General features: G+C 41.5%; 2 protein-coding genes across 3 annotated transcripts in view; both read right to left on the bottom strand.

Moving 5' to 3' along the window:
* Papola (poly(A) polymerase alpha) overlaps positions 1-23,106 on the bottom strand; it is a 48,719-nt gene extending 25,613 nt beyond the window's left edge. For both annotated transcript variants that reach the window (XM_036206306.1, XM_036206307.1), the window contains exons 1-9: positions 22,885-23,106; positions 10,729-10,902; positions 9,809-9,875; positions 5,701-5,782; positions 3,925-4,034; positions 3,292-3,345; positions 1,934-2,045; positions 1,132-1,221; positions 902-1,040 (exon numbers count right to left, since the gene is read on the bottom strand). In XM_036206306.1, coding sequence (XP_036062199.1) covers positions 902-1,040; positions 1,132-1,221; positions 1,934-2,045; positions 3,292-3,345; positions 3,925-4,034; positions 5,701-5,782; positions 9,809-9,875; positions 10,729-10,902; positions 22,885-22,892 — 836 coding nt within the window. In that variant the 5' untranslated portion in view covers positions 22,893-23,106. The remainder of the gene's footprint in view (positions 1-901; positions 1,041-1,131; positions 1,222-1,933; positions 2,046-3,291; positions 3,346-3,924; positions 4,035-5,700; positions 5,783-9,808; positions 9,876-10,728; positions 10,903-22,884) is intronic.
* Positions 23,107-26,568: 3,462 nt separating this feature from the next.
* Ak7 (adenylate kinase 7) overlaps positions 26,569-27,884 on the bottom strand; it is an 80,220-nt gene continuing 78,904 nt past the window's right edge. Inside the window, exon 18 of the mRNA XM_036206314.1 lies at positions 26,569-26,700. Coding sequence (XP_036062207.1) covers positions 26,662-26,700 — 39 coding nt within the window. The 3' untranslated portion in view covers positions 26,569-26,661. The remainder of the gene's footprint in view (positions 26,701-27,884) is intronic.

The raw sequence follows: 27,884 nt of genomic DNA, 5'->3' as shown, positions 1-27,884 counted from the left end.
CCAGTGTGATTTTCATAAATCATATCAATGGAGTCTAACTGTTACAAACTGACTACAAAAGAACAATTCTTTTTTTCACATGGAAGAAAGGAAGGAGTTGAAAATATAGAAGACAAATCTCTTTAAGATAATGATTAAAATCCTCACTTTTTCAGTCAAGGTAACCACCACAAAAAGGCAGTGTCTTGGACTTTTCTTAAATCAAAATTCATCAACATGCACATCTTTATTAGAAAATTTTAAATTAATAAATTTAATTAATTAAAATTTAAATTAAATTAATAAATCTCTCCTGGGCTAACAACAAGTCTCAAAGGATTCAGAGACTACATTTTTTTTCAGTCACATAACATATTGTTTTTAATTCTTATAAAAAGTGACACCTTTAAGGTTTTGCCAAGATAATGAACAGCTGAACGTAAAAAGCAAAATGTAACCACAAAAACAATGGTCTATGGATTTAGAAGCATTCAGGATGAAAAGTGGTGTGTGTAGTTCTAACCATCTATTAACACATCAGATGCCAGCACACATTATGGTAGCTAAAGTTCAGAGTTTATTTATTTGGAGGGTAGGCTCACACAAGCAGCACAGGTATTATCTGCCTTTATGACCCTGGCAGAACTAGGGAAAAGAAACGAAGTTTAGGTTTGCCTTTTCATAGACAATGTCTCTTCCCAAACGGTAGCTGTATCTTGAACTAAAATTGGTTTGGTTTTTGGCGGGATGGTGACTGAATACAAGGCCTTGAATATGCCAGGCAAGCACTCTACTACTGAGCTATACCCTCAGCCCACAAACTAAAATTGGAATCTGAAACCAGCTGTAGAAATGTCATAGAAATAAGACTAAACTTCAGTGTCTACAATCAATTTTATTGTAATATAATCTAAAAACATACCATTTAGAAAATACCAAGAAAAATTTATGTACAAGAGTTGATGCTATTGCATTTGGATAAAGCTGGCAAGTTCTTGCTACTAGCATAGCCCAGGAAACACCACCGAGGAAACCTAATATATTGGAATAGATGTTGTGCCCTGTTGATAAGGGAAAAGCAAAAAGATTAAGTTAGTGTTGATGAAGAGCTTAAATGTTTTTAATAAGCTAGCCAACAAATTCTGAACTCACGTTTGGCCCACAGTTTGATGGCTCTCAGAGTTAACCTGAAGTTGTCAATGTTTGGTACTAGATGTAAAATCTCATCGGTTACCCTGCAACCTGATTAACAGGAGTGAGAGAAACAGAACATTAAGCTATCAAGGGTATTATAATAATGCCACTCAATTTCTAAGACTATCCTTAAATTAAAATCTTATTTGGCAGAATGAGTATGTGATTCAGTAGAGTTAAAAGGCATGAAATAAATAAGGGAGTTATTTCCTGTCCTAAGCATCGTCCTGAACCAAAACTAACACACTGTAGTAGTCTGTCTAAGCTCAAACTTTCAACTCATAACTGGACCTTTTCCTGTCCAGATGCCCTGAGGAGCTAAGTTACTCCAGCTAAGCTTCCAACACTTGTCCCAAAGTACTGGTAATGAGCTATTCTAACATTTTTTAAAGAGAAAACCCTTTTCACTCATCTGATAACATTATAAAACAACTATCAAGTGCAAATTAATGAAGACTACACAGGAAAACTTCAATTACTAGCAACATTATAGATGTCAGTCTTTTTAGGAACTCACATACCATTAGTATCAGAAAAAAAACTATAAGGTCATCAAGTGAGCAAATAAACTACCAGACATTGCTCTGTAGTCTACCAGTTTTTATTATATTCATCATGCATTAATAATGCAATAATAACTGGCTGCACACACCTTTATTACAAAGAACATGTTTTAAAATCTGTTATTTACTATTTAATTTAAAAAAAAAAAAAAAAAAAAGCTCTCCAACTCCACAAAAGCAAAAAGGCTTTTACATACCATTAAGGCTTCTTATGCATCTTATATCTAGGTTTTTAAGCAGACTGTCATCTCGTAGGTCCAAATCTTCTGGAATAGTCTGCAGTGCTAATCTTGCAAATAAAATATCAATCTAAAATAAAAATAAAATCTAACATTCCATATATGTCAAACTAATTTTAAGGCATTTCTATTAAAAAAAAAAAAAAACAAAACAAAAACAACAACAACAACAACAAAAAACGAATTCTTAAAGCCCCCTCTCCCATTGACCATGAAGGTGGCAATGACTACAAGGGCCTCACAAGAAGCCCACGCTGAAGACACAGGTTATTAATCAGAGGTTAAAGCACAGGAATTACCGGTAATATGAAACAGAACCTAATATGTATCACATGTCATTTTAACTATAAGAAGTCTACTCATTTTGCTAAATGCATACACTGGAGTTAACTTCTGGTTTAGAATCTGTAAAAGCTGTATGCTAGCTGCATATTTCAAGGGACAAAATATGAAATAAGTACTTTGATGAGAGAGTTAGTCCCCACCCTGGTATTTGCCTCTCCTGCTGCTTCTGTGGAGCAATAGAGGGCTGTCTGGGGTGGCGCAGATACAGTAGCATTGAGCTCACATACTCATTTATTTTCACATAAAAAGAAAGCAAAACCAGTAGGTAAATGGGATGTCACCTTATATTTTAATTATGTTTTTATATTTAAATACTGGCTATAAATAAAAAAGCATACAAAAATTCTTAACCAAACTTAACATTTTGCCTACTTATTAAAATCAAGTTTAACCTTTCATAAAAGTTAGGCATCTTATATAGCAATTCTAAAAAACTAACCCCCCTCACTACATTAAAAACAAAACAAAACAAAACATCAAGTTATCGCTCTTTCAGTATGTCAAATTTTATAATCAGAAGTATCTAAGAAGCAGCCCTGCGCCAACATCCCTCTGTACTCCCCAAAAGCAGCAGCAGGAGAGGCAAACACCAGGCTGGACATTATCTCTCCAGCAAAGTACTTAAAATACTGCCAGCTCACTCACACTGAATGAACAAAAAGAGAAAAGTACTTCAAAAACAGACTGTGGACTTAGGGCCAGACCCAGAACACACAAATCACATGTGAACAAACTATCCCTTAACTGCTGTTCTGCAGCAGCCTCCAGTCCCAGATCTTCTGCTTCAGCTCACACTTCCACTCGCTGTTAGAAGAACCTAACAGGGCTATTCTACAAGAACAGGTACCCATTTCCATGACAAAAATTCTTAGTATCAACCAACTCAAATTCTTTCTGGCAATCAAATTTATACACTGACCAAAATCCAGGACAGTCCATACCAAAAGCTGCCCGCTAGGACTAGACCTTACCTCTATTCCATCAAAACAGAGTTTGATAACTGGTACAAATGCCTCTTCAACAGCCTGTGAGAAAGCAAACAAGTTTAGTTCCTGAAGCTTCATTGTAATAAGCCCATGTACATGCTTTCACTACACTTTTTACTTAGTGTGTCTTCAGCCACGATCTCATTTAGACCAACCTGGACTCAAACCAGCCACCCAGCTGAAAATATCGTGAATTTCTGATCGTCCTGCCTCTACTTCCCAAGGGGCCCGGATTACAGGTGTGCTACATGTGGCTATTATTGTTACTCTTTTAGATGAGGCACTTGAAATTGTTAACATAATTTAGCATAATGCCCAACAAAAACAAAGTTCTTAGCAATGACCTTAACAGTCAAAATCCTTCTTTTATGTCATAGGATGTGGCTGTTCTTAGATTACTCACTACTCATTGTGTTTGCTTCTATTTCTTAATTTCTAAGGAGTTTATAGGTTTATTATTCAAGGTTTGTTATAAAATACACATGCTGAGTGCTCAAAATGGCCTGGCAAAATGGAACAGCTCAATCAGTGATTCCTCTACCTGGAACATAAAAGTTCTCTCAAAGGACTAAGTGGTATGTTTTTAACCCTTCCTCTCTTGCCCCAATAGTTACATACTCTTAAGTCTTTTACTTCTTCTTGTAATTTCAATTTATCATAGAATGAGGTGAAAAAGTCACTCCGATCAACATGTCTTGGTGCAACACACAATGCATCAATATCAGCACCTTAAAAAAAAAATTCAACCATCACACAGTAGCACAAAAAAAATTGCCTTGTTTCTTAGCATTAACAGTATTTGATATTAACTGACGGGATATGGGCAAGCTCTAGAACTTTATCCTCCTGACAAACACAACCAAGTCAGTGAGGAAAGGTAATACTAACTGAAGGGCATGTTTTTTTTTAAACTGGACTCCATAAACAAGTCAAAACAAGGATGAGCCAGGACTTTCCTGGTGAGCACTTATCCATGGTCTTTATGTCATTCATAAACAAACCACAAGCCAACAGTAGTGGTGCAAGTCTTTAATCCCCGCACTTGGGAGGCAGAGGAAGGCAAATCTCTGTGAGTTTGAGGCAAGACTGGTCTATAGAGCAAGTTCCAGGACAGCCAGGGCTACACAGAGAAACCCAGTCTCAAAAAAACCAAACCAAACAAACAAAAACCACCACCACCAACAACAACAACCACCCCCAGTTTTCCTTTATGTTCTTTTCACACAGAGCTTCTCTGCTAAAGTAGTAAAACTAAAACCTTGAATAGAGATATCTCCTAAAGAGAGAGTCAGGTCAATTCCCAAGACTAGGCATCATACTCAAAAAACAGTCACCCTACAGGGTACCCTACAAGGCACATGCACAGGATGTATCAAAAGTAAACACACTGTAGCAGGACAGAGCAATGAGACAGAGAGGACAGAGAGGACAGAGCAACAAGGCATTCACATGGCTAAAGAGTATGACCTCTTCCACCTGAGCTGTTCATGCTGCTTCTGTCTCTTTTAAGGAATAAAGAACATAATGAAGATGAAGGGGGCTGGTGAGGTGGCTTCAGTGGTGCAGAGAACCCAACATTAGTTCCCAGCACCTATCATGGCAGTTCACCCCAGTTCTTTAAACTCAGATCCAGGGGATTCAATGCCCCTTCCTGGCTTCTGCAGGTACCTGTCACACATGTGGTACAAATACATTCATACACACATGCAAAAGAAAAGCCATGCATAGACAAAAAGTAAGCATTTTTTAAAGAGAAAAAGTTATCCTTTAAAAAAAAATTCAATGTGATCACCTGTAGCTACGGACACATTGGCTTGGTTTTTGCTAAGTTGTATTTTACAATCTTATCTGCAATAAAGTAATGAGAACAAGAGTAATGACAAGTAATGACAAGACTTCTTAGAGCCTTGACTCTGCTCATACCCAGTGGTACCCTGCAAAAAGGAAGTAGGAAATCTATAGAAAACTGTCCAAAGAACCACAATGGGGGCTACTCTGCACCTACACTTTCCAATATAGCAGCCAACCACATGCTGTTCAATACAAAAAATGTGGCTTACTCCACTGATAAACGGAGTTATTACTTCACTGCATTACAGCAGACATCAGATATAGAAGGCTCCCTCTGAATTTAAGACTCAAGAATTCTCACTTCCTTGCTAATCAAAGCTTGTGTATGACTCATAAAAAACATTTCCTTTTTTTTTTTTTGCCCTCGAGACAGGGTTTCTCTGTGTAGCCCTGACTATCCTGGGTCTTGCTCTGTAGAACAGGCTGGCCTCAAACTCAAGAGATCCACCTGCCTCTGCCCCTCAGGCATGAGCCACTACCTCCCAGCTAAAAACTGTTATAATAAAAGTTCTATTAACTCCAAATAAGTAAATTATTACCTACCTTTCGTATGTACTCCTAGTCTGTAAGATCCAAATGTAAAAATTTTTCCTCCAACATTTTCAATTACAGATTGTGGAAGATTCTGTTGAACAAAAACAACAGTTGTCAGTAAAGCATCATCAGGGACACCACCTCAAATGAGAGAACAGCTTATTTCTTGGTTGTCATTTGTTAATTTAGTGAAGGGATTTCTTCCTGGTTGTTTGTTTTGAGACAAATTCTTAACTGGGTAGCCAGGCTGACCTCAAAGTCACAATCCACCTGCCTCAGACTCCCAAGCCCTATAACTATGAAAAATGCTATTGATGCTATAACAAAGTATCAACAGCTGGGGTGTGGCTCAGGTGGCAGAGCACTTTTGCTGTGCAGGCATAAAGTCCTGGGTTGATCCCCACCACTAACTACATAAAACCAGTATGGTGGCACAGGCCTGTAATCCTCAGCACTGGGGAGGCAGCAGGAGAAGGGTCAAAGTTCAAGGTCATCCTCAGATAGAAATATAGATATGTGCCTTGAGGGCAGCCTACCTTTAAGATACCCCATCTCTAAAAATAAATGGATAAAAATAGGTTCATTAAGATCACTGAGTGCATAAAGGCACTTGCCACTAAGCCTGACAATCTGGATTAACTAATCCCCTGAGGCCATATGGTAGAAGGATCCACCAACTCCAGTAAATTGTCCTCTGACCTCCACACACACCCACACCCATAATAAATAAATGTAATAAAAGTTTGAAATAGAAAAGATTTATGAGATCTAAAAAAAGAATGAGATCTAAAAATATTCATAGGAAGACTGCCTCGGGTTCCATGTCAGCCCAAGCTACCATGTCAACACAGGGAGACCTTATCAGTGGATGGAAACCCATGCACAGGCCTCACCTTATGAGGCTGCATTTTCATCAACTTGCTACTCACCACAGAGCCAAGCTATTCACTGAACACAAACCAAACCAGAGGAATGAGATTCAGTCTGTTAAGCCAAACCATTTCTCTTAACCCTGGGGTTCTTCCCAGGGAGATACACAAAAGAACTGTATCAAACTTCTCACATTCTGGCCCAATGCTTACAACCCTAGCTCTCAGGCTAGTGTAGACTACACAGCATGACCTTTGCAGAATTACAGAATGCCTCAAAATATAGGTACAAGCAAGGATTTCCTGAAAGACTCCATGATCTCAGGAAATAATACAAAGAACTGGCAAATGAGATTTCATGAAATTAAAAAAGTGTGCAGCGAGGTAAACCAGAGTGAAAATGTCAGCCTACAGAACAGAGAAACATCTTTCCCAACTATACATCCTACAAGAAGATTAGTATTTCGTTTACAGAGTGGAGTTTATTCAGCCATAAAGAATAAAATTAGGGGGCTAGAGCAATGCCTCAGAGATTAAAGCAGCAATGGCTGCTCTTGCAGAGGGCCAGGGGTTCTGTTCCCAGCCCTGTTTCCGGAGGATCTGACCCCACTCGGACCTCTATAAGCACAGGCATGCATGTGGCACACAGACATACACACACAAAAACAAATCTTTAAAAGTAAATATGTGCCGGGCGGTGGCGGCGAACGCCTTTAATCCCAGCACTCAGGAGACAGAGCCAGGTGGATCTCTGTGAGTTCAAGGCCAGCCTGGACTACCAAGTGAGTTCCAGGAAAGGTGCAAAACTACACAAAGAAACCCCGTCTTGAAAACCTAAATAAATAAATAGATAGATAAATAAATAAATAAATAAATGTGATTAATCTTTTGGATGAAAATGGATGGAGCCGAAGATCATTTTAAGAAAAATCAGTCAAACTCTGGCAAACAATATTGCATGCCATCTCTCATTTGTGCAATCTAGACAGACAAGAGATGACATAAAAGCAAATGGGTGACTTTCTGTGGTAAAGATGACTGACAGATGCGTGAAGCAAGGGAAGGAAATGGAGAAGTCTAATGCTGCACATGGGTGAATACATTAAATACAAAGCTTCTGCTCTGCTTACTAAAACACAAAGTTAATAAATGTGCCCATAATGGCAGGTGCAGTGCACATCCTTGCAATCCTAGCACCGCCTATAACCCAACACTAGGAAGGGGAGGAAAGGAGGTCAAGGGCAGATGGGGCTACATGAAAATCCTAAATTCTAACCAGGAGTGGTGGCAAAAGTAACTGTACTCCCAGCACTACCAAGGGGAAGGCAAAGTTATTACACTATCTTGGTAATCGATTTCAAGGCCCAACCAAATCAAAATACAAACCAGTTGTGGCTTTGTCTACTTGACTAGTGTCTTTAAGCATCTAAGGAAAAAGCTCTTCCAATAAATCCATGCTTTCTACACAAGGCTAGTACCAACTTCAACTTAAAAACACTTAAGCCTGAACACTTCTTGCTTAGCCCATAAACTTACCTTTCCAAATATTCTATCAAAAACTGTTAAGGAAAATGTGGGACATAAAGATTACCATTTTAGAATGTTCCAGTTGATTTTTTTTTTTTTTTTTTTGAAACAGTTTCTCAGTGTAGCTTTGAACCTTTCCTGGAACTCGATTTATAGACCAGGCTGGCCTTGAATTCACAGAGATCCACCTGGCTCTGCCTCCCGAGTGCTGGGATTAAAGGCGTGCTGCTGCAGCAGCAGCAGCAGCAGCAGCAGCAGCAGCAGCAGCAGCAGCACCACCACCACCACCATCATCACCATCACCACCACCACCACCACCACCACCACCCGGCGACCAATTTTCAATCAGTTGTTTAAAACATGTAAACATGTATTAAGAACACTATCAATTTACCTAAAACCAAGTAACTTTTACTTTTCTTGTAAGTTAATACCTTCTCCTGTCCTATGAATCTTTCTTCCCTTGGTTCTCTATCAGTTTTTCTGCTGTGTATAAATTAAACATGCATTTTCTATTACAGCAGAAAAATTACTGCTTCTTATGGAACTTTTAAAAATGTGTCAAATACATTCCACAACTCTAAAACCTTTTCCTTTACCATTAAGCGTACCAATGGACTCCTTAATTGTGTGAATGAGTACAGTCAAAGTGTCATGAATTCAGAGAAATGTCATAACTTAACAATGATGACATGATCTCTCCGAGTATCTAAAACTAAAAACTTTACCGAAAAAAGAAAAAGGAAAACCACAAGGGGGCTAGAAATGACTTAGTGGTTAAGAGCACTGGCTGCTCTTCCAGAAGACCCAGGTTCAGTTCCCAGAACCCTCTTGACAGCTTACAAAATCTGCAAAGGTAGTTCCAGGGGATGTGATGCCCCCTTCTGGCCCCTTCAAACACCAGACACATGGTGCACAGACATACTGAAGGCAAAACACCTACACACATAAAATTAACTAAAAACAACAAAAAAACCACAAGTTATTCCAGGACCGTTTTAAAGACAGTTAAGATTCAAGTATGGTAGGAACTGAATCCAGACCTGGAACATTCCAAAAATACAGTGTACCCTTTTTATTTTTCTCTCCGAGACAGGGTTTCTCTGTGTAACAGTCCTAATTGTCCTGGAATTTGTTTTGTAGACCAGGTTGGCCTAGAACTCACAGAGATCCACCTGTGATGGGATTAAAAGCATGCACCACCACTTCCCGGCAATAGTAAACCTTTTAAACTGCTTTCACTGTTTGATTAGAGACACAGTCTCCTAACACAGCCCTGGCTAACCTCACACTCTCAATCCTCCTGCCTCCATCTTCCAAGTGGTGGGACTGTTGCCCAGTGCCATGCCCACTTTAATCAGGGCAATCCTTCCCTCAAGTGATTCTCAGAAGAATGGGCAGGAGTTCACAATTACTGGGTCCAACTTTGAAATGCTATAACCAGAGAACATCAATTTTTTTTTAGAAAGTCACTAACTTCAGCTGGCTTCTTTCAAAATTAACAAGAAACCTAGTTTGAAGAATAAAAGAATTCCGGTGTGGTGGCACACCTAGTCCTAGCTCTCAGGAGGCAAAGGCAAGTGAACCTCTGTGAGTTTTAGGCCAGCCTGGTCTATATAGTGAGTTCCAGAGCAATATACAGTTAACTCCTACCTCAAAACCAAACAAACCACAAAAGACTGAATCCACTCAAATAGGACCAACTGGTTGTAGGACCTTACCTTGCTTTCACTGATTTCTCGTATCCATTCTTTCACCAGGTTATTTAATTTTCCCAAAATTAAAATCCTGTTGATAAAGCAATTATCAATTTATCCATTATTACACATTAAGTTATAAATAAGTGGCTATGTTTTACTTTTGTTCTCATTTTTGAGACATGGTCTTAATCACATAGCCCAGGCTGGCCTAGAATTTACAATCCTCCCTGACTTCCAGGTCCTGGCATTACAGGTATTTGCTTCTATATTAGGTTTTCTTTCTTTCTTTCTATTTATTTATTTGTTTGTTTATGAATGGGGTTTTACTATATAATCCATGCTGGCCTTGAATTCAGAGATCTGTCCACCTTTGCCTCTCCAGTGCTGAGATTAAAGGTGTGAGACACCACACCCAGTCTCAAAATTCACATAAGAGATCAGACACTTAACAGTGGTTATACACTGGCACTGAAACACTGGTTAAAGCATTTCCTTTTCTCCTGACAATCCTACATTTATAACTAAAAGCCATGTGTATGTGTGCCTTGTGCCTACAAAGGCCAGAAGAGGGCACTGGATACCCTGAAACTGGAGATACAGATGGCTAAGAATCACAATGTGGAGCTGGAACTTAAACCCAGACCCTCTGTAAGAGCAGCCAGTTTTCTTACCCTAAGCTATCTGCAGCCCCATCAAAAAATGTAAATTGACTAAGCGTAACTCAGTGGTAGAGTACTTGCCCAATGTGCAATGTTTAAACCGTAACCAAAACTGCTCTGCTCCCTCAACCCCCCAAAACATAATTAAGGTAACAGAGCTCTCTGTAGAAAACACCTTCTCTCTAGGGAGTAGCCTGACCTATGGAGTGAGTGGAGAGTGACTCCACAGTCACTGAGGAGAAGCATCTTCAAGTTCGCGCATACAGCACACACACATCTTACCTGCGCTGCAGCTCCTCCTCTTCTTCGAAAACCCCGAAGGGCTTCAGAGTCTCGATGAGCTTCTGTGTGAGTAGGCAGTCAGTCTCCTTGGGGGCCGCTAAGCTGATAGGAGAGGTAATGCCATAGTGCCTCTGTTGGGGCTGCGTTTGTTGTGATCCCTGCGTTGTAACTGGACTAAAAATGGAATTGGATAAACTTTCTTTACTGCCAAAAAATTCTACAATTTGAAATTAATCAACATGATGGAATAGGTACTTTAGTAAAATGTGCTTCTAAACAGTTGATCCTTGCCATGTTCCTTCTTTTCAGACAGGAAATGCAGTGCAATCCAGGCTGGCCATGAACTCTACCTACTCGCCTTAGCCCCACAATGCTAGAGTAACAGGCATGTATCACCATGCTCAGCTCCAAATTTTTACTTTCAAAGACATTTTGCTTCACAACAAAATGTCTCTATATACTTCAAAGTAAAATATATCAATAAATTATTTCTCCTCCCCAGTCACTGAAACACCAAAATAAATGGAAAAGCCCAGATCAACTCACAGCCAGAGAGTCAGCAATACAGAACACATTTGCTAGGTAAGAATACAATACAGAAAATAAACGTTTTACAAACTTTAACAAGAAGTCTTTTTGCAGGGTTTTGTTATCTCTAAAACCCTGATAAAAACTGGGAGGGGGTGGGGAGGAGTAGGGAATGTTTCAACTGAGCATCTGGTGTACTGTAAGCCCAGTAATCAGAAGGTGGAGGAGACAAGATCCCCCGCCAATACAAAACTCGGCCTACACAATGAGACCTGTCTCAATAAAGGAAAAGTAAATGCCATTTTTTGACATAAGACACTAACTAAATGAAACTCACATTAAATGAAACACTTACCATGTGACTCAATGGATGATACTCTTATGTAATGGGGTAAATAGCATACAAATCCAACTTGAAGTAAAGAGCTGTATTTAAACTAAGTTTCTGACACCTTTATAGAAAGTTATACTTGATAAATGTTATGCATTGAGTACCAGGACACTTTTATGTACATATCCACTGGGCTCTGCTTTTGTCTTGTAATACCAACACAGATAAGCACACCTGGAAGTCCATTCTGCCTGTTACTGACTACTCAGCTGTATGCTGTGTGTCTTTTTTTTTTTTGGGGGGGGGGGGTTCGAGACAGGGTTTCTCTGGGTAGCTTTGGAGGCTGTCCTAGATCTCGCTCTGTAGACTAGGCTAGCCATGAACTCACATAGATCCGCCTGGCTCTGCCTCCCGAGTGCTGGGATTAAAGGTGTGCGCCACCACCTCCCAGCTTCTGTGTGTCTTCTAATCACTGTGTCCTGTTGTATCCTGTTGTTTATTTTGTTTGTGTTCTGACAAATAAAGCTTGCCTGGGAACAGAGGGCAGAGCTAGCCACTAGTTAACCATAGAGGCTGAGTGGTGGTGGTGCACACCTTTAATCCCAGCACTTAGAAGGCTCACACCTTTAATCTGGAGGTGGAAAAAGGACTATAAGGTGGGTGAAGACAGATCTTGGCCCCCTTTTAGTCTGGCCCCCTTTGGGTCTGAGGATCTGGAGATGTTAAAAAGTTGCTGGTGGGTTGGGGATTTAGCTCAGTGGTAGAGAGCTCGCCTAGCAAGTGCAAGGCCCTGGGTTCGATCATCAGCTCAAAAAAAAAAAAAAAGAGACAGAAAAGATGCTGGTGACTGCTCTATTTCTCTGATCTTTCAGGTTATTATCCTGATATTTAACTCCTGGTTTTTATTAATGAGACTACTTAGGATCATGCTTCAGTGCCCTGATCTAGTTGTGTGCTGTGTCAGCTTTCATTCAGACTGGAGTCATATTTATTAAATTAATAAGAATTTGATTTATCCCCTGCATCAATGAACTCCCCTCTGGTCTCTTCAGTCTGCTCTTCTTAAATGTGCTGCATACTGGGCTGTTGTGTTCCTTCTAAAAACCAGGAATCCACAAGACCACCAAGCACTTTCTTAAAGCCAAAAACCTGAAGATTTTACAGAATCTATGATTAAGATATACCAATTAACTGAATTCATGGGCTTTTTTGTTTGGTTTGATCTGGTTTTTAGAGACAGGGTTTCTCTGTGTAGTTTTGGTTCCTGTCCTAGAGCTCGCTCTGTAGACCATGCTGACCTCGAACTCAGAGACCCGCCTGGCTCTGCCTCTGCCTCCCGGGTGCTGGAATTTAAGGCATGGGCCACCACCACCACCCGGTCTGAATTCATGTTTTCATTAGTTATCAAATTCCTTTCAAAATTTATCCTAGAAAGGCAGCCCTCAAACCCATTTCACAAAAGCAGGAGTGGTAGAAAACATCTGTAACTCAGCACTCAGGAGCAGAGGCAGGAGGAGTTATAGACAGCTGAGACAGCAACTTATTAAGATGTTGTCTCAGCACCCTCCCCAACTCTAAGTGTCTCAACCTTACACACTCACCCGTGGCCCACAAAACTGCATCAGCTTGATATTCACTGCTCCATTGAGATTCTCCAACTACAGTCCTCTAGACTGGCCCAGGATTATAAATTCGATCACAAATAACATTTGTTTTGTTTTAGTTGAGACAAGACTTTGCCACGTAGCCCATGCTAAGCTGCAACTTGTCACCCTTCTCCTTCCGACTGGGAATGCTAGGATGAGAATGTGTTACCATGCCCAACTTTCATAAATAGTTTTGTTTTTGTTTTTTTGGTTTTCGAGACGGTTTCTCTGTATAGCTTTGCGACTTTCCTGGAACTCACTTGGTAGCCCAGACTGGCCTTGAACTCACAGAGATCCGCCTGCCTCTGCCTCCCGAGTGCTGGGATAAAGGTGAGTGCCACAACCGCCCAGCTACAACACACTTAATAAGATACCACATAACAAGCTGGGCATGGTGAGTCTAAGCTTAGAATCCTAACATTCTGGAGACTGAGGCAGGAGAATGGTCATGAGCTTGAAGCCCTGCTGTACTAAAGAGAAACTATCTTGGGGGATGAGGATGCAGCACCTAAGCCTAGGGTTGCAAAAAATCTTAAGACTGTCCAAAATATATATGGCCTCAAATTCCTATACAGAAATAGGACTGACAGGAACATCATGTACTCCAGGGCTATTCCAGAGTGAGGCATGCTTGACATCTACTCCACTCACTTGTAATTATTTCTTTTGATTTTCCACATTCTAAAATCTGACCCTTCTCATAGGAGAAATATATAAACAAGATCATTTAAGACTGTTCATTGGAGCCCTATATATAAAACATCACAGAAAAGACTGGAAACCATTTAAGTATCATTAGTGAAAGACTGTCTAGTTACAGTAAATGCTTAGGAAATAATATGCCACATAGTAATTTACCAGGTGTGGTGGCACACACCTTTAATTCCAGCACGAGGCAGGCGGAACTCTCAGGTTGTGGCTATCCAGGGCTCAAACTGTCTTGCAAACCTAATATAGTTATGTGTGTAATATAAATGTACATATATATTATACACATATATTACACATATTTACATACAAAATAATGTAATAGTATTTCATGGGGTAGCAAGGAAAAATGCTCACGATGTCAGGTGAAAAGGCTGTACAATTCCAGTAAGAGCATTTATTGAAATCTCAGTCCACAGAGTGAGTCAAAGCACTTTACATAACTACCAATTTTCTTAACTCTACTACTACAAATGAAGACAGAAACAGCTTCTTAAGTTCACTGGGTCTCCACATACTCTACCCTCTGGTACCTCTTTACATCTTTCACAATGTGTATCCTTATGTACTTCAAAAAGCAGAGCATGTTGGAATGTACCATAATCATCACAGCTACTTTAGGTAATGAGAAGCAAGCACTTCAAACACCAGAAGGAAAAAGCAAGTGACACAAACTCTAATTCTGGTACTTAGGAGGCAGACACAGGAGGACCTGGAGGGCCAACTAGGCTACACTACTTTAAAAGCAAAACCAAAAAGGACTGGGGAGATAGATCAGAAGCTAAAGGCCACTTGCCATCAAACCTGACAACTTGAGGACCTAAACCAACTCCCACAATCCCTGGGAGCACAGATCAACTCCCACAAGTTGTCCATGAAAACTATGTATGGGACACATGTGCCTGCAAATTCACATAAATAAATCTAACTTTAAAACTTTTTAATTGGGGAATTGGTGAGATGGCTCAACAGTTAAGAACACTGCCTGCTTTTCCAGAGGTCCCAAGTTCAATTCCCAGCAACCACATGGTGGCTCTCAACCATCTATAATAGGGTCTTATGCCCTCTTCTGGCATGCAGGTGTACATGCATGCAGACAGCATTCACACGCACACACAAAACATTTTTTTAAACTTTTTTAATTGGGCTAAAATGGCTCGGTAAGTAAAGGCACTTGCTTGCTGCCAAGCCTAACTACCTGAGTTCAGAACCCACACAGTGTGAGAGAGAAACAACTCCGATAAATTAACTGTCCTTGTACTCCCCCGCCAACACACACACATACACACAAAATAAACTTTAAAATGTGACTTCCAGACCAGTCAGGACTACAGTGAGACCTGGTCTCAACACCCAAAGAAGAACTGACAAGAGAGACATTATGAGAGAGACTACGAGAGACGGCCATACAGAAGGGAAAGGGGATGGGGTTGGGGGCAGCAGACGACTAACACCAGAGCTGTTTTACCAATAGTTACTATTTTGAGTACTTTACCACACAATTTATACAAAGCTCAGATCACTGATGAATCCTCGACTCCTAATGCTGGAAATCTGAAATAGGTTGTGGCCCCTCCTATCAACAGATCCACTGTCTAACACTTTATAGCAACTACCCAATCAAAAACATGCCATCATTTCTATGTTAAAAATGAAGCTTAACTTGTTGGCTATTCTTTGAAAGTAATCAAATAAACTAAAATAACTTATTTACTGTAATAATTCCTATATATTTAAACATTATTTAAGCAGTAAAAAGAAATCTGGGCAGACAAGGAATAAGGAACCTCTCAAAGGTACTGCAAGATGTATTTAATATTAATTCTGGGGCCTGGAGAGAAGAAGGCTCAGTGGTTAAGAGCACTCGCTGCCTAGAGAGGACCAGCGGAGTTCAGTTTCTAGCTCAGGGGGATCTCATGTCCTCTTCTGGCCTCCTTGGTCACACTTATGTGCACATTCCCTCCCCCCACACACAGACAGAATAATTTAAAATAATAAAACAAATTTTAAGCATTAATTCCCAATCAAATATAGTGTCTTATTCCTGTAATCCGAGCACTCACAAGGCTGAGGCAGATTTATAAGAATTTGAGGCCAGTCTAGGCCACAACCTGGAGTTCCAGATTTTCACAAGGAGTTTATCATTAAACAATAACTTAGCAACAAGGGGTGCTAACCTAGGATTCTAAAGATGGCTAATTAACCAGTTACCACCTATTCTATGTTAGTCACACACAGCTACTTTTCCTCTTTAAACCCATGCCTAGAATACTCCATCCTCCCGACTCAGCCTGCTGGGTGTTAGAACTGCAAACACTGACAACACCATGCCTTGCTACATATTAAAATTTTATGAAAAGGTGGTCCGTCCATCAGTATTTAGTAAGCAGCAGCAGAGGCTCAAACAAATGATTTAATAGGTTTTACCCAAGGGAATGAATAAAGTATGATGAAACCCAAGGCCAAACTGTCAATTTAGGTTGATTGTGCAGGAAAAGAACATAGTAATTCAATCAAAGGCTAGGTCATTTTCCCTCTCCATAAGGGTGTTGTTTTGGACAGCAAGGACTATAAAAAAAAAAAACAAACAAAAAAACCAGTAATAGTAACCTTTTTATCAATTTATTGTGAACTTAACACAACCATACAAATTATTTTGACCATAATCATCCACCATTGATTTCCTCCCCATGCCTCCTAGATCTACCAAGATCTTTCTCAAAAACAAAAAATAACAGACCCTAGGTTCTAGTGTCTATATTACACTGTGTCCATTTCAGTGAGTATTATAGTAAATACATGTTCCACATACAGTCAATGTTCTACACACTAAACAAACTTGAATTTTTTCCCATTGCAGTGCTGTGGGTACTCCTCCACTGAGCCATATCTCTAGTCCTTGAAAAGGTGTTTTAGCTGGGTGGTGGTGACACATGCCTTTAATCTCAGATAGAGGCAGGTGGACCTCTGTGAGTTCTAGGACAGCCTTCAAAGCAAGGTCTAGGACAGTCAGGGATATACAGAAAAACCCTGTCTCGAAAAACTGGGCAAAAATTAAAAATGTTCTAAGCTTTTTCTTTGTTTGTTTGTTTGGTGGTGGTGTTGTTGCTGTTTTTCGAGACAGGGTTTCTCTGTGTAGTTTTGGTGCCTGTCCTGAATCAGGCTCTGTAGCCCAGGCTGTCCTGGAACTAACAGAGATCCGCCTGGCTCTGCCTCCCAAGTGCTAGGATTAAAGGTGTGCACCACCACCGCCCCGTTGTTGTCGTCGCCACCCGGCCTTTTTTGTTTTCGAGCTGGGGTTTCTGTGCAGCTTTGCTTTTTCTTATATAAATATTTTTTATATAAATATTTTTATATAAATATTTTCTTATATAAATATTATTTTATGTGTACGTGATGTGAGAGAGCATAGCTCACATGTGGAGGGCAGAAAACCCTACAGAGTTGATGAGCTCCTTCCACCTAGGGATTGAACTTGGATGTACTTAATCTGCTGAACCATCTCGCTCACCCATTCAAAAGCTAATTTTTAAAATACACGGACAAGTTTGGAATAATGGTGCCTATCTGTGATCTCAGAAGGGAAAGGTAAGACAGATGAGAAATGCCAGATTGTAGCCAGCTTGCACTTGTAGCACAACAAACTCCACACCTTCAAAGCAGAAAATCAAACACAGCTCCCAACACAACACAAGATGGAAAACAACACTAGAATGAGAATATGGTACGGAATCCAGAGCTGGTTTATGTACCAATCTACAAATTCGTACCTTTAAAATTATCAAGTATCGCCAGGCGGTGGTGGCGCACACCTTTAATCCCAGCACTCAGGAGGCAGAGGCAGGTGGATCTCTGTGAGTTCCAGGCCAGCCTGGTCTACAGAGTGAGTTCCAGGAAAGGCGCAAAGCTACACAGAGAAACCCTGTCTCGAAAAAAAATATATATATATATATATATATCATGTATCAGGCTGGCAAGATAGTTCAATAGGTAAAGGCACCTATTGCCAAGGCCTGATAATCGAAATTCAATCCCCAGGACACACAAGTGACATACACTTGCTACTCACACACAAGAGTCAATCCATCCACACACATAAACATGAGTAAACAACGTTTTAAAAACTATCAAGTGCTACTGTGAGAATCGGTTTAACCAATTGTAAGGGGAACCATCTTCGGTTCCTTTAGCTGTTATAAAACACCATAACCGAAAGTAACCCGAAAGAAAAAGGGTTTATTTCTGCTTACAGTTTAGGGTCCATCATGAAGAAGTCAGGGCAGGAACTCAAGCAGGAGCCTTAAGTCAGGAACTGAAGCAGAGGCCATGGAGGAGAACTGCTTACCAGTGTGCTCTCCACACCTTCTTCAGTCTGCTTTCTTACACAATTCAGGACCACCTGCACAGATTTTGTCCCGCCCACAGTGGGCTGGGTCCTCCCATAACCCTCCCATATCAATTATTAATCAAGAAAATGCACCGCAGAGTTGCCTACAGGCAATCTGACTCATTTTCTCAATTGAAGTTGTTTTCCCTGATAACTTCAGCTTGTGTCAAAAAGAAAAAAACCTAACCAGGACAGAAACCAATTGTTACCTAACATCACTGTTTTGAACATTATAAGCGGATATCACAATTAATTTAAAAAGCTGTGTGGACACCAAACATACAGAATTAAAGGCACAAAGAAATGAGAACTAGCTAAGCATTCTAATGGTCTTTTTTTCATGGAAAGTAGATTTTTTAAAAAAAACTTGCCTATATGCAAATGAAGGGTAAACTTAAGTGTACTGCTGACATAAAAGGGATTTACCAAGTATGAAATGTTCTACTGAATCCAAAAAAAAAAAAAAAATCAAGAAAATTATGTTATCAAGCCAGAAGATATTTTTGCCTTGAGTAAAAAGATGAAGGTGGTCAGGGACTAGGAATCAAACATGCTCATCAACATGTTTAACAGAAATCAGCACTCCAAAAACCATAATCACCATTTACTGAAGAGCAAACAATACTCTAACAATACTAACCTCCAATCTTAAAGATGTTTCAGTCAAGTACTACCGACAGACAGACAGACACTCACAACCACACCCACACATGAAGATCTGAGTTCAGATTCCTAGCTCCAAGTGTCTGTAACTCCAGCCCTTGGGGGGACTAGAGAAGGCAGAAATGGATCCCTGGAGCTCCTTGGCCAGCCAGTGTAGCTGACACCAATCTCCGGCCTCCACAAGAATATGTATAGATGTGTGCACCCTCACCCACACGTGTTCTATATTAGAAATTATTTTTCTAAAAATTACCTCATTAACACCTTTTCTTTAACAAACAGCCACCTGCCCCTCTCTTCTATCAGTCTGCTTTTGTTCCTTAATACTACCTTGTTTTTAAATTGTGTTTTTCTTAGATACTTCAAATACAGTGCACCAAAGTTTCAGCCTTAAGGAAAAATTAATCACTGTGTACCAAAAAAACTGTTCTGTATACTACATCCAGCCTGTTCAATATTTAAAAAAAAAAAAAGATTACCAGTTAGACCACACTTAGAGCTCACACCACCATGGTCTATAGAGCAAGTTTCAGACAGTCAGAGCAACACAGAGAAACCCTGTCTGGAAAAACAAACAAAATACTCAACCCAGCCAGGCATTAGTGATGCATGTTTTGGGATGCATCCCAAAGGCACTTGGGAGGCAGAGGCAGGCGGATCTCTGCGAGTTTGAGGCCAGCTAAGTTCCAGGAAAGGTGCAAAGCTACAGAGAACCCCTGTCTCAAAAAACAAAACAAACAAAAAAGTTAGAGGCCAGTCTGGATGATAGCAAGACCTTATCTCAAAATAAATAAATTAATTAATTAAAATGAAAAAAATAAAATAAAACACCGGTCCATGTTGGTGCCTGCCTTTAATCCCAGCACTTGGGAGGCAGAGCCAGGGGGATCTCTATGAGTTCGAGGCCAACCTGGGCTACAGAGTAAGTTCCAGGAAAGGCGCCAACGCTACAGAGAGAAGCCCTGTCTCGAAAACAAAAACAAAACAAAAACTTAACAAGAAAGGAGACTCTTTGCAGGGGAAGAGGAGGAATAAAGGAGGAAGGGGACAGGAGATGGTTAAGGGGTGAACATGACAGAAGTATATCATACATGTGTAAAAAACATCACAATGAAACCCATTATTTTGTGAAAAATAAAAACCCCTACAACATATGCCAATAATAAACTGTTGTCTGATGTCTTTGAGACAGGGTCTTATGTAGCTTAAGCTGGATTCAAACCTCTGTCCCTCACTTCCAGTGCAGAAATTACAGGTATTCATCACCCGTACACTTCAAGAGCCTGCACCATAAGATTTCTAAGGCTCAAGCAGCAGTCTTCCACACTGCCTTACACCATCAGTGCAAATGCCAAGAGCAAAACCAACAGAAGCTTTCAACCCTGTTGAAAGGACCTCAGTGATGGTCCACTACCTTCCTTCCCTCCTGCACCAGCAGGCCACACTAAGCCAAAGCCACGTTGTGTCCATCAGCAGGACCCAGCTATAACATTAGACTCCAGGCAAGTCCTCCCATTCTACTCCTAGTAAAAGTACCCTTGGATACACTCAAGAGAACTACTGTCTTTAAATCTCACTAAATAGTTCATCCAACAACTTCAACAACATTCTGAGAGTATGGCATGGATGCTAACACTGATACTGGTACAAATAATGATTTGGCCATTAACATAAGGCAAGAGGAGAATAAAATTATATATACTTTGCATTAATGCAGCAGGGTTTTTAATTTTATTATTTATTTATTTAATTATTATTTTGGTTTTTCAAAACAGGGTTTCTCTGTGTACCCTTGGCTGTCCTGGAACTCACTCTGTAGACCAGGCTGGCCTCTGCACAGGATTAAAGATGTGCGCGATCACCGCCTGGCTAATGCAGTGGTTCTTGAACCAACAAACTATGCACCCCAAAGTACATGTGGAAAAGTCTGGACATCTGCGTGGTTGTCACTTCAGGAAGTTACTGGGGTAAGGCTGCTGGCATCTTACTAAACAAGTCAGAGGTACTATATTGAAGACCCCAGAAGACATGGGAAGACCTCCCTGAAAGGAATTATGCAGCTCAGATGTCAACAGCATTTTGGTGAGAAGCTCTCTTAATGGACTTCCAGAACTTTCAGGGTTTTTTTTAAAGCTTCTTTGTTTTCTCCAGAACTTTTCAAAGTTTCACCACTACAGGAAAACATATCAGCATTTTCCAGGTTATGCATGTAATTTTATTCAGTTTAGACAAAACATACACCTGTGAGTGCAATGATTCAATCCTTTCTGACCAGTCCGCTGAGCTGTCTACACTTCAATCCCAACTTAACACACCCAAATCTAACAGGCACACTAAAAATCACACTGGATGTCAAATACAAAATAACTAGGAAATCACAACTCAACACATCAAAGGCAACGAATCAATGACAAGTGACACCAGAACGAGAAGCAAGACAAGCCTTCCATGGTGAAGTGAGCTCAGCAGTTACAGGGCCAACCAAAGTACATTAACGAGAAGGAAGATCTGGCCTCCTGAACTAGGTAGTCTTTGGTTCCCCTACATTGTTAAAGATTCCCAGTACTCTCTGGGTTAAACTAGGCCCGTGAGAAATTGGCAGTCGAGTTCAAATCCTATTAAACTAACCAAAATGGGGCCATCTGCATGTCAATCTGTCTTGGCTCCTTCATTTTATACATCTGAAGTAAATCGCACTTTAAGTCTGTAACTGGAAGTTTCTATAACCTTGAAATGCCCATGCTCATCTTCTCTGTACCATTTCACTTCTGGAAGTGTGCTGAAATGGAAATGCATACTCTCCTTCCTACCTGTACTTCCAGACATAAGTTACTTAACATTATTTCTAACCGGAAGTCTTCACTTTAGGGTGTGCATCCATCTTTTTTTTCCTACTACTGATGTATCAGAAAGAGCAGTCAACACGAGTTAATACAAGGTTACCACGTGACAACATTCCAACCATTCATGTTTGACTCCCACTGAAAAACACCAAACTTTATAGACTCGAGCTTCTTGACCCTCGGTTCCATGAAGAATGAGTCAATGGGAAGTTTGCACGTTTTACATTTGTATACTGTAGTTAGTTAAGCCTAACAAATGTTATCATTACAGAATATATCTGACAGTTCTCTGAACAAAACATCAGGGTTGAGTCAGGATATGAGAACGAAGAGCCCATTAAAATCCATTTTTAAAGTATTAAGTACAATCATACTGAGGCTGTGTCCAAATTAACTGCCTCTCATGTTATGAAAGAACAGTAATCGCACAAGCTAAGCCTTTATATACCAAGGTAGAATGCAAGCTCTTATCTACTTTTGGATTCCAACAATGGGCTTGCAATATCTTTCTTAGGAGAAAAGGGGAGAGGAAGAAAATTAAGAAAAAAAAAATCACTAAGGTAAAGTGTGTAAAGTAGACCTAGTGAGACTAGAAGGCCAAAGTGAATTAGCTCAAAGCCCACACTCGGAATCACAACATGAGTGACCCGAGGGCTGGAGGCATCAGGAAGTGCGCTCAAGCTGGGTTGCCCAGTCACAACAAAGCAGGGAAGGCGCCGCCCGCAGCCCCGCGTTCCGGAGCAGTCCCTAGCCCCCCAGCGCGGCCTGCACCCGGGTCCCGGCTCCTCACCCGCTTCAAGGAGGGAAGCGGAAGTGTGGGACTCGGGGGGCAGGACGGCGCCGTGGTGAAAACGGGACAGGAAGGGGCCGGGGAAGAGTCGGACCACCAGTCCGCACCAGGCGCCGGTCTGCTCCTGGGCCTTCGGGGGGGACCGGCGTCCGAGGAGCCGGAAGCCGGGGCCCAGGCCGCCCGTGCGCCTCCCCCCCCCCCCCCCCCCCGCCCCCGGGGCCCGGCCGGCGTGCGCCTCACTCAGCACGCCAATCACTTACAACGGCATCGTCTCCGGCGCCGGCACCGCCCAGTCACTTCCCCCCCGCGACCGCCGCCGCCGCTGCCGCCCTGGGCATGATCCACCGAGGCGGGAGGGACGGGGGCCTGCCTCAGCCCTAGGGCCAACCCAGTCCCACACCCGCGCCCCGCCGCTTTAAGCGCTTCTCCTCCTTCCCCTTCGTCCTAACATGGCGCCCGAGCGCTACCACAGCAACGTTCTAGAACGGCTGACGCCGCTACGCACACGGAGCGTGCGCCTGCGTACTCGCCTCCCGGCACCGCATGACCTCACGGGAAATGTAGTTCTTAAGGTGGCTCAGGGCTGTCCCCGGTGATCTCACGCTGTCGTGGTGGTGCGTGGGATTGGTGCGGGAGGCTCTGAGCGACAGGCAATAGTTCCTTACCGCCGCGACGCTGTCGTGGCGGATGAGAGTGACACGGCCGGGACAGCAATGAAAAGGGGGCGCGGCCCAAGCAAGCGCCACGTGCGGTGCCGCCCAGGCGCGGAGGATGCCTGGCATCGTGGGCTATTCGTTGTCAACTGCTGCCTGACCGCTTCGTGGGAGCACTGCTTAGTGCACAGCGTTGCGAGGACTTTTATATATGATAGTGCCCAGGATAGCCTTACCCATAAGTGTGGCTGTGGTCCCCTCTCTGACGACGGCTTTCTGTGTCTATCTGTGTTGCCCAGAGATGTGTTTCTGATACCAAATGAGCAAATATACAGGGCTGGGGATTCTAGACCACGTCAACAATTAGATTAAGTTGGCAGTAACCATTAGGATTTTTGGGGGGGTCTGTTTATTTTTTTTAATCATTTTATTGTTTTTTTAAAATGTTTTGGTTATTTGTTGTTGTTTTGTGCGTGTGTGTGTTTGTTTGTTTTTATAAGACAGGGTCGCATGTAGCTAGCTGACCCTCAAGTCCACCACCGCTAATTCTTAAACTGGGAGACGAGGATCTACCCACACCTAGAAGTATATGCCAATTTTTCACATGAAACCAGTGGTGTTGCTGCACATTTATAATCCCAGCACTCAGGAGGTGGAAGCAGGTGGATCCCTGTGAGTTTAAGGCCAGCCTGGGTTCTTACTCAGAGAAACCCTGTCTCAAAACAAACAAAAAAGTTAATCCAGTTGGCAGGTCAAGGCCCTACTTACAGGACCACCCTTAAGAAGGAGGAACTATCCCTGTAAGATGGGTTCATCTTAAAATAACAGTATTTTTCCTTCCTAAAATCTCCACCCTGGCACATACCTTGTGAGCCTCATGAGGTTGGGCAGGGTATGCTCACCATTCTGAATCGTCATTAGAAATGCCCAACTATTCGTCTTTCTTGTCTTTCTTTCCAGCCAGAGCTTAAGGACAAAGCTTTTGAGGTCCCTGGTACTTAGGGTTTGCTTTATTCTTTCCCTAAAGCTCCCTCCCCACCATGTCTGTCTGCCTCTAGTTGGCTGACCTTCATGTAGGCTTATCTCAAATGGCAAGGCTTTTCCTCCCCTTCTTCCAGAGATTTTCTTTTTAAACTCTATCCTCGAGCTTCCATTTGAGCCTTTTCTTAAATTCTCTTATCAATGAGACAAAGAACCCCAAGAAGGTCCCCTAGTGCCCCTGATGTCCCATGGTGATGCCCCATAGATATTCACTCACTTCTTTCCTGCCCTTTCATTAATAATTGGCCAAGAAAACCCAATCCTAGGTGCCATCACTAGGGATGTTACTCAGGTTTTGTTTGTTTTGTTTTAGTGGTGGTGAATGCCTTTAATCTTTTTTATGTAAAAATATTTTATATACAACTGCAGGAGAAATAATACACAGATAGCCTGAACATAAAAACAGGTTATAATTTAAAAGTCCAGGGTTATTTTAAACAGTAAAATATTTTCTCCATAGAAAATAGTATAAATGATAACATTTCCCAATAAGCCCTTTTAAGCCAAATGATAGCTGAATTATACATACAAATATTGATTAGATTCTGGGATACAGAAGAAGCTTAAGTTGTGTAAGTGAGATTCCTATTCCCTTCACTGTTTGGTTTACAGCAGACATTTTTCTATAGGCTAATCCTTATTCTAAAGAGTTTCACTGGGTAGCTTTGGAGCCTGTCCTGGAACTCGCTCTGTAGACCAGCCTGGCCTTGAACTCATAGAGATCCTCCTGCCTGTGCTTCCCAAGTGCTGAGATTAAACGCTTGCAACACCAGGGTTTTGTGTTAGGCAAGCACTCTACCATGTGAGCAAGATCTGAAGCTACCCTTTGGATGTTAGCAATGGTTCTTAGTCCTGCTTTTTGGGGTGGGATCTTCTTCTGCTGTTACACTCACAGGGATCCACTTGCCTATACCTCCCGAGTGCTGGGATCAAAGGTATGCAATACTACTGCCAGGCAAATTATTTAAATGTTTAAAAAGATCTCTCTCATACACACACACACACACACACACATGCGCGCGCGCGCGCGCGCTTTAAAAACTAACCTTAACCAATAAAAGAAAGCAATTTCTTCAAAATAATACTACATAAGATTTTACAGGAGTTTTATTTTTTTATGGAGAAAAACATAGTTTGTGCCTATACTTAAGAATTAATTGGGGTTGGGGATTTAGCTCAGTGGTAGAGAGCTTGCCTAGCAATCACAAGGCCCTGGGTTCTGTCCTCAGCTCCAGAAAATAAAAAAATAAATTAAATAAAAGGGGCCAGGTGGTGGTGGTGCACGCCTTTAATCCCAGCACTCGGGAGGCAGAGCCAGGCAGATCTTTGTGAGTTTGAGGCCAGCCTGATCTACAGAGCAAGATCCAGGAAAGGTGCAAAGCTACACAGAGAAACCCTGTCTCAAAATAAATAAATAAATAAATAAATAAATAAATAAATAAATAAATAAATAAATAAAAGAATAGAAAAGAGAAAGAGAGAGAGAGAGAAAGAAAGAAAGAAAGAAAGAAAGAAAGAAAGAAAGAAAGAAAGAAAGAACTAATTGCAGGAGGTGGTGGAGCACGCCTTTAATCCCAGCACTTGAGAGGCAGAGGCAGGATCTTTGTGAGTTTGAGGCCAGCCTAGTCTAGAGCAAGATCTAGGAAAGGCGCAAAGCTACACAGAGAAACCCTGTCTCGAAAAACCCAAAACAAACAAACAAAACAAAACAAAAAGAATTAATTTGTGGCTGGGCCATGGTGTTGCCCGCCTTTAATCCCAGCACTTGGAAGGCAGAGCTAGGCGGATCTCTGTGAGTTTGAGGCCAGCCTGGTCTACAGAGTTCCAGGACAGGCTCCAAAACTACACAGAGAAACCCTATCTCAAAAACAAACAAACAAACAAACAAACAAACAAAAACATTAATCCCTGGGCTGTGCATGCATGTCTTATCTGTTTAATTTTATTTTCTTTCTTTCTTTCTTTCTTTTTTTTTTTTGAGACAGGGTTTCTCTGTGTAGCTTTGCGCCTTTCCTGGATCTTGCTCTGTAGACCAGGCTGGCCTGGAACTCACGGAGATCCGTCTGGCTCTGCCTCCTGAGTGCTGGGATTAAAGGTGTGCGCCACCACTGTCTGGCCTTTAATTTTCAAATATTGTTTCCATAAAGCAGTGGTCATTCATTGTAATATAGCTTTTTAATGATTCTACTTTATTAAGATTCCCCCTCACCACCCACCCACCCACCCACCCCCCAAAAAAAAACCCTAGAAAAGCATTTTCAAAAGCTGTTTTTCAAATTGCAAATTTAACTTGAGCTCTCCCTGTGACGCTCCACGAGCCACCATTCCACCACTGATGAATCTTTACTGCATTTCAGGATTGTTCCTGAAGAGATATTCTGCCTACAAGAGAGAGAAAACAACTGGTTTTTCATGTTTGAAGTCTTGGGGAGGGGGGCGTGTGTGTATGTGTGTGTGTGTGTGTGTGTGTGTGTGCATGTACACTGATATACAGGTGTGTGTGCCCACCAATATACAGTGTGCATGTGGCAATCAGAAGACAACCTCGGGTGTCAGCTCTCACCTTCCACACCTTTGCCCAAGACAGCCCCTCTGTTGTTGGCTACTGTGTACATCAAGTTAGCTGGGCTGTGGGTTTCTGGGGACTCTCCTGCCCCGGCCTCCCATCTCACCATAGGAGTATTGGGATTAAAAAGTCAGGCCATAGCACCCAGCTTTGTATAGTTTCTGGACATTTGAACTCAAATCCTCACACTTTGAGTAGCAAGAACTCTACCCAATAAGCCATCTCCCCAGCCCAAAAGTTAGCAATTTACAAGGCATTTATTGCCATGAATTTGTGCTAGCAGTGTTTAAGTTTGAGAGTGCATAAATTCTTTCCTTCCAAATAAACGATTAAAGAACTTGTACAACATTAGGCAAAAGAGCATGATCAGAAGAAGGGCATGTGAACCCTCACTCCTAGTTGCAAAGCTATTGACAGTTGGTCACCGCTAAAGGAGGGGATTCAGTTTTCCTTAGGGACAGTCCATGGTGTGTTGCCCGTGTCCCTAAGGAAGCACTAATGGGACTCAGCGGGTTATCAAAAGAAAGAAACAAAAATGACATGAAGTCGGAAGGGAGTGTGGGAGAATGTGGGGTCTGGGAAGAGCTGGAGGCTGAGAGGAGAAAGTAGGATCGGAATACACTGTATATGTTTACTGAGTTCTCAAAGAATATATTAAAAAAAAAAAATATATATATATATATATATTTTTTTTTACAAAAGAATACTCAGAGGAGAAAGAAGAAATCTTAACTGTAATCCATGAACGTATTAGAAGCTATTTCCTAAGCAATGAGATGTGCATTTTCTCAAACTCAGCAAATTTTCTGTTGAATTCCGCCATACTTCAATTTCATATTTTAAAAAATTAAATCTTGAGGCTTGAGAGATGTCTCAGCAGTTAAGAGCACTTGCTGCTCTTGCAGCGGACCTGGATTTGATTCCCAGCACCCGCACAGGTGCTCATAACCCCTCTTACAACTCCAGTTCTAGGGAGTCCAGTGCCCTCTTCTGGCCTTGT

The sequence above is a fragment of the Onychomys torridus genome, chromosome 14 (assembly GCF_903995425.1).
Source record: "Onychomys torridus chromosome 14, mOncTor1.1, whole genome shotgun sequence".
NCBI lineage: Eukaryota > Metazoa > Chordata > Mammalia > Rodentia > Cricetidae > Onychomys > Onychomys torridus.
This window is presented reverse-complemented; position numbering and strand designations above follow the sequence as displayed.